This window comes from Geotrypetes seraphini, chromosome 4 (assembly GCF_902459505.1).
Source record: "Geotrypetes seraphini chromosome 4, aGeoSer1.1, whole genome shotgun sequence".
Classification (NCBI taxonomy): domain Eukaryota; kingdom Metazoa; phylum Chordata; class Amphibia; order Gymnophiona; family Dermophiidae; genus Geotrypetes; species Geotrypetes seraphini.
In genome coordinates, this window is record NC_047087.1 from 180,701,098 (window position 1) to 180,708,731 (window position 7,634).

At 45.8% G+C, this 7,634-nt stretch overlaps 1 protein-coding gene across 3 annotated transcripts in view; it reads right to left on the reverse strand.

Moving 5' to 3' along the window:
* CUEDC2 (CUE domain containing 2) overlaps nt 1-6,573 on the reverse strand; it is a 94,761-nt gene extending 88,188 nt beyond the window's left edge. The window contains exon 1 of one of the 3 annotated variants that reach the window (XM_033943813.1): nt 6,468-6,573. Coding sequence is in view for 1 of the 3 variants with exons in the window: in XM_033943815.1 (XP_033799706.1) it covers nt 5,737-5,738 (2 nt within the window). In the remaining 2 variants the exon portion in view is untranslated. Of the gene's footprint in view, nt 1-5,736; nt 5,758-6,247; nt 6,397-6,467 lie in introns of those variants that run through there. The other 2 variants (XM_033943812.1, XM_033943815.1) reach the window with 2 other exon arrangements.
* Between the last annotated feature and the right edge of the window lie 1,061 nt (nt 6,574-7,634).

Genomic DNA, 7,634 nt, shown 5'->3' on the forward strand with positions numbered 1-7,634 from the left:
CTCCTGCGTATGCAACCTATGATTTGCCTTGCTTTGGATGAAGCTTGCTCCACTTGGTTTGCCGACTTCATGTCTTCCCTGACAATCACTCCCAAGTCTCTTTCTGCTACAGTTCTTGTCAGGATCTCGCCATTTAGGGTGTAGATCTTGCATGGATTCTGGCTTCCCAGGTGCATGACTTTGCATTTTTTGGCATTGAAACTGAGTTGCCAGGACCTAGACCAGTGCTCCAGCAGAAGTAAGTCATACACCATATCGTCTGTCATTGCTTTTTTGTCTGTTGTGCTTTTGCTATCCAGGGACAGCAGGCATATATTCTCACATGTGGGGTGACGTCATCTACGGCGCCCCGATGCGGAAGCATTTTCAAGCAAACTTGATTGAAGATTTAAGTTTGCTCTGCTGCTCCACGCATGCGTGCCTTCCTGCTCCACTAGGGGGTGCATCCCCTCGTGGTCTCCAGTTCACTTAACTAGCAAAGAAGCCAACCTCGGGGAGGTGGGCGGGTTGTGAGAATATATGCCTGCTGTCCCTGGATAACACCTGTTACGGTAAGTCAAAGGCCGGGAACATAGAATCGAAAGTGGCTGCGGCTCGAGTAGCTACGCGGCCACGGGGACCCGGAGGCCTCCGGGTTGATCAAACGAAGCAGGAATCAAGTTGAAGAAGGTAAAACTTTTGCGCACAGCGACTTAAACGATGAAAAAACAAGAAAATCGCGGTGCTAGAAGGCAGTTGGGGCAGAGCCTGAAAAAACACGACTTCTAGGCTCAGCGGAAAATTTTGAACTGGAGACCACGAGGGGATGCACTCCCTAGTGGAGCAGGAAGGCACGCATGCGTGGAGCAGCAGAGCAAACTTAAATCTTCAATCAAGTTTGCTTGAAAATGCTTCCGCATCGGGGCGCCGTAGATGACGTCACCCCACATGTGAGAATATCATGTCTGCTTGTCCTGGGATAATATTTTATTTTGATCTTCATATATCTGAAATCCTGAAGAGATCCTGAGCAGGCTGCTCTGGTGTTTGACCTCTGACCTTAAGCAACTTTTTTCTACTTGTAGAATTTGATGGGAGGGGGAGCTAACTGCTCCGTCCATCTTTTTCTTTGTTCAGTCTTAGTGAGACAGAGATGATTTTCTCAGTACAGAGAGGACACGCTGATTTTTACAGGAAAGGATTTAAAAGCTGAATAGTTTTTGTGAGTATATTACAATATCTGTCTATGTATTTCTTCTTTTTATAAAATATGTAAGCTTAATGCGAGAATGTAACTTTTTAAGTATAAGAATGTAATTTTAGGAATGTTTTTGTGGCACGCCTATATGAAGCTAGCCTTATATGGAAACAAATAATTTGGACCAATTAGATTGCAGTTGGATTGTAGCGAAGGAATGTCATCATTTAGGATATATATGGATGTGTAACTGGTAAAACATTGGAATTTGTTATGAGCAAAGCCAGTTTTTGGCTTCTGTAATAATTCTCATGATGCAAATGATAACCAATTATTCTTATGATCTAATATTGATAACCAATAAAAATAATATTTTGGATTTTATTAAAATCATATTTTGCATCATTATTTTTCATTATTCATTTTTACAATCCTAGAGTAGCTATAAGTACGCTTGTGTGCAATTATCCTGATCAATATTTATACCAACTCATAAGTAGCTGTCAATGTGTACTGCTTAGATATGCACGTACTTTCTGACTTTACCCATTCAGAATGTGACCATTTATTTTTTTCATCAAAACGGGACATCTATTAATATTTAGTCCTGCCCCCAATCCTGCCCTAGCCCCACCCCAATCCCGCCCCCAATTTCTTCCATTCACCCCTCGAAAAGAGGAGACTGCAAGGGGATATGATAGAGACTTTTAAAATACTAAAAGGATTCAACAAAATAGAGCAAGAAACATCGTTATTCACATTGTCAAATGTGACATGGACAAGAGGTCATGGACTGAAACTGAGGGCCAGCAGGCCCAGGACAAATGTCAGGAAGTTCTGTTTCACACAGCGAGTGGTGGACGCTTGGAATGCTCTCCCGGAGGAGGTTGTGACGGAGACTACCATTCTGGGATTCAAGCGCAAGTTGGATGCACACCTTCTTGCAAATCACATTGAGGGATACGGGTTAGCAAGCTCTCCATCAAGGAACACCTAGCTTGACCTCCGCGTGTGCGGGTCGCTGGACTAGATGGACCTAGGGTCTGATCCGGTGAAGGCGCTTCTTATGTTCTTATTATTTCATAATGGTAACCATAAAATTAAAAAAAACCACAAAGCACTCTTTACGCAGAGAAAATGTTAATTATTTATATTGGGGGGTTTTCAACGATGTCACCTCAGTAACTATAGAAAAATAGATAAATATTGTGCAAAATATAGACAGAACATATAAATTCTCATAACTGACACATTTTGATCACTAAATTGAAAATAAAATCATTTTTCCTACCTTTGCTGTCTGGTGATTTCATGAGTCTCTGGTTGTGTTTCCTTCTGACTGTGCATCCTATCTTTCATTTCTTTCTGCACTCAGGCCCAACAATTGTCCCTTTCTATTCCCTCCCTCCTTCCTTCCTATGCCCTTAGTGCCCCCAGTGCCTCCTTCCTATGTCCTTAGTGTCCCCAGTGCCTCCCTCCTATGTCCTTAGTGTCCCCAGATCCAGTGTTAGCTCTCCTTTGTACCTTTGTTCCAGGTTTCCCTCTCTCTCTCTCCCGCCTCTGTTATGATCTTGCCTCTCTCTGCTCTTCCTCAGGGGCTCTCCCCTTCTGTCTGCACCTCCCAAAGTCCTGCTTCTGCCTCCTGTCTTTCCCCTTTGGTCCAGGCCTTTATCTCTCTAGTCTTTCTTCTACTTACAATCCCCCCCTGCCTTTTTCTCTCCTTCCTTAATCCCTCCTTCCTATGTCCCCTCACTGCCTTCCAGCCTTTGTCCCACCCCCTCCCAAAATGCCTGTCGGCCTACTTCCCCCAAAGCCAGAATCCCCCAGAGCCAGCCTGCCTGTCTACCTCCCCCAGAGCCAGCCTGCCTGCCTAACTCCCCAGAGCCAGCCTGCCTACCTACCTCCCCCAAAGCCTGCCTGCCTTTCTCTCCCAAAGTCAGCCAACCTGCCTACCTCCCCCAGAGCCTGCCTACCTACCTCCCCCAGAGCCAGCCAGCCTACCTTCTTCCCCCCCCCCTACTGCGGAAAACAAAGCCTCCCTCCTGGCCCGATTTAAACTTCCCCCCAGTCCACTGCCGCTGCTCCTCTGCTTTCCTCCTGGTGCTAATCGCGCCCAGAAGCCTTCCCGACGGCAATTCTGACGTCAGAGAGGACGTTCCGGCCAGCCAGGCAGCGATTGGTTGGGCCGGAACGTCCTCTCCAATGTCAGAATTGACGTCAGGAAGAAGGCTTCTGGGAGCGATTAGCATCAGAGAGGTAAGCAGAGGAGCAGCGGCGGTGGACCGGGGGGAGGCTGGCTGGTGGGCCAGGCCTGGAGGGAGGCTTTTTTTTTTGGTGCAGTAGGGAGGGATAGGAAGCGATCGCCTGTCCCGTTGTCCCCGCGCACAGCTTCGGAATGCTGTCCCTGAAAACGGAACATTTTGGCGTCCCAAAGCTGTGTGTGGGGACAACGGGACAGGGGATCCGAAAATGGGACGTATGGTCACCTTACCCATTCACCACCCAACATCCCCGAACAACAAACATACCTATACTTCAAGCATAATAGTTATAATATCAGGCTAAGAACCACAAATAGAGAATGATACAGGGACAAATATGTCCCTGTTCCCACAGGATCTCTCTCTATTCCACCCACCACCTGCAAGTTCTATCCTCATCTTAAAAAGCCTTGAACATTTTAAAATCATAAATGTTTGGGCTTGTGCAAATGAGGACAGAGCTTGCAGGGATGGGGCAGGGACATAACTCAAGGGGACGGAATGGTGCTGGAGATAGATCCCACGGGGACAGGGACAAAGAGGAAGGCCATGTTCTACATCCACTGCTATGCTTTGTGATCTTGGACAAGCAGGGTGGATTTGATTTAAATCACTAGTCAGAAAGACGATTTAAATCATGCCCATGACATTATGAATGAATTAATGGAATTTGTTTACCAAAAAATTTAAACACTGCATGAATATACAGCCTCATACAACATAATTAAAAACGAATTCTTATTTCATGATGAATAACTTTAGGACTATAATGTATTTTAAATAAAAAACTATCTTTAGATCAGTGTCCCGCAGCACACTAAACATAGTGGCCAAGGCTCAAGGCATCTTGAAGTGCATGGACATCATCACATCAACATCTGTGCATGCGAAGGCCCTCCAGCCGGGCCCTGAGATGCCAGTGGATGGTGGCAGCAGGGAAGAGGGCTGGAGAGAAAGAGAGGCACTGGCTAGGCAGTCAGCTGGCCTCTTTCCCAGTGTGCCGCGGAACACTGAAATCTCAGGAGGCAAACTAGTGTGCTACAGAACACAGTTTGCGATACAGTGCTTTAGACAAATCTTTCCTCCCAAAAGCATTTTATTAAAAAAAAAAAAAAACCCTAACAACAAAAAAACCCACCCGATTTTTTTAAATTTTAAAATAATTGATTTTATCCACCCTGTGGGTAAGTCACTAAACCTTCCATTGCCTCAGGTAAAAACTTAGAGCTCCTTTTACAAAGCTGCGGTAGATGTTTCTATCATGGGCCAGCGAGGCAAATGCTCCAAAGCTCATCCTCTATAATAAAACCCTAAGCACGCATACATACTTAGGACGGCGTATTCCCTGCCACCGTGGTGTCTGGGTCCATGCCAAATTCCATTTTCGAACACGGAGGCAGGGAACACGCCGGCGACTACCCCCTCCCACCCTCACTCACCAACCGCTGCTGCTTTGAGAGGAGGGGAACAGAAAGGGGCCACGGAGCAGGCAGGCATGGCACAACAGGGGGCATGGGGAGTGGGAAAGGGGGCTGCTTTGGAGGGAGGGGTGTGCTGGGGGCAGACAGTAATCATGCTGTTCTGGGAGGGGGGGAACAGAAGGGGGCCATGGAGAGACAGGCAGGCATAGCGCAACAGAGAAATGCAAGCAGGCAGGGGGCCAGGGAGACAGACAGAAAGACAGCCAGGGGGCCAGGGAGAGACACAGACAAAATGAATGAGACAGTGTCCAAGGAGAGAGAGACGGAAAAAAAGGAAGAAGGAAAAAAAAAAAAAAAAAAAGAGGCAGACATCTACTCTAGCACCCGTTAATGTAACGGGTTAAACACTAGTAATTCTATAAGCATCGAAACATTTACTTTGTTGGCCCATGGTAGAAACCTCTACCGCAGCTTTGTAAAAGCCTGCATTAGATTGTAAGTCCTCAGGGCAAAGGAAAAATGTACTTAAATGTAATGCCCCTAAGTTCAAAACCATTTCCCCAGACATGAGTCATGTACAAGTATGAACATAAATTTATCCCATGAGTACAAGCTATGACACATGAGACCTTTTATATGTGTACAACCAAAAAAAAACCAAACAAAAACCCACTGTTCAAAAAAGGATACTCAACCAGTAAGTAAAATAAGCAGCAATAAGCATACAACACAACAGTACAAATTCAGATGTTTGCTTAGCACATAATTTTGATAATGAAAATAAGTCCCCCATTCCCACCTTGGGTTCTATTTTGATCTTACAAGGACAGATTCAGTATGTACTACTTAAAAAAAAATAAGAGTTAGCTTAACATACATTTATTTATTGAATTCGTTTTCTATTCCGTTTGCCCCAAAGAACTCCGAACGGGTTACAGGTTAGCAATGATTGCATCCATACCATAACCTTCATACAACAATCCTGAGATATGTTTTACAGAGCTTCTCGGTGAGAGGGGAACATGTGTTCCATTAAATAAGTTGTTCTCCCTTCTCATAAAGAACTAAGCGGTTATCAAAATATTTCATTTCTGAGTAGCGTAGTAACTTCCTATGGCGTACATGCTAAGATTTAAGAATGCCTTTACCAAACGCGAGAGAGGGGGCTCGCACAACATAGTTTACGGAAAGATGCAAAAATTACCAAGCCCTCCCACTCCTCGCTGGCGATAACGAAGGGGGCAGGGCCACTAGAAGGGATGTCTGTCGCTCATAGCACAGCTACGTACAACCCTCAAGGATACTGATATAACTATACTACATTCCTCTTCTTTATATTTTACTTTTTATGCAGTTCAACAGCAGCAACCCCCCTAATTATTTCGCACCTGGCCGGGTTCTTAGAGAAAAACGTCGGATGCAATTGGAGCTAAGCTGCACGCTCTCTCATCATCCGCATATTTACGGGAGGACAGAGGCCGATTAAACGCACAAAGGCTCTCTGCTATCCCAAGCGCAAGCGTGCACCCCTTTCCCCCCATCTCCCAGCTTCCCTCCCGCCCACTATCCCGAACCATGGCTCCCCGCGCAAACACTTTTCAAACCTACCACTTCCCAAAGCCGGTTACGCCCCGTCTCGCTCAGAGTTTGCGCCGGGCGGGAACAGGCGGCGTACTGGAGAGGAAGGGACGCTTCTGGATGACGTCACTTCCGGAAAGAACAGGCGCGTTTCACGCCGGGTGTAGTTGAGAGCTCCGGTTTATGGCTATAGGAAGAGTTTCAAAATAAGTTGTGGAATTGATGTTTTTGATGCAAGTATGGGTAGAAGTCTTGTAAAGTACACACTCATCTACATGAAGGAACAAAGCCACAAGTGTTTATTGAATATTCGTAGGATATCAGCTCATCCACATAAAGACAATTTATTCTGCATTACCAAGGTGACCATTTATTTTTTTCATCAAAACGGGACATCTATTAATTATCAGGCCCGCACTAGCCCCGCCCCCAATTTCTTCCATTCATTTTTCATGTACACATAATATCTTATTAAATTCATAATGGTAACCATAAAATTAAAAAAAAACAACCCACAAAGCACACTATAGGCAGAGATAGTGCAAAATATAGACAGCAGATATAAATTCTCAAAACTGACACATTTTGATCACTATATTGAAAATAAAATCATTTTTCCTACCTTTGCTGTCTGGTGATTTCATGAGTTTCCGTCTGACTGCATCCTTTCTTTCATTCTTTCTTTCTGCACTCAGGCCTAACAATTGTCCCTTTCTATTCCCTCCCTCCCTCCTTCCTTCCTATGTCCTTAGTGCCTTCAGTGCCTCCTTCCTATATCCTTAGTGCCCCTTCCCATATCCTTAGTGTCCCTAGTGTCTCCTTCCCGTGTCCTTACTGCCTCAAGTGCCTCCTTCCTGTGTCCTTAGTGCCCCTCCCAATGTCCTTAGTGCCCCCAGTGCCTCCTTCCTATGTCCTTAGTGCCCCTAGTGCCTCTTTCCCATGTCCTAAGTGCCCTCAGTGCCTCCTTCCTATGTCCCCCTCACTGCCTTCTAGCCTTTGTCCCACCCCTCCCCCTAAGCCTGCCTGCCGTGCCAAAGCCTGCCTGCCTACCTCCCTCCCTCCCTCCCTGCTGTGCCAATTCAATCCCCCCCACCTGGGGTCCGTCGCAGCCGCTGCTTCTTAATCTTGTGATATGTTTATTGAAAATGAAAAATAAATAAGTAAGCTACAAACTCAGCACCCTGGGGTTGTGGGTTC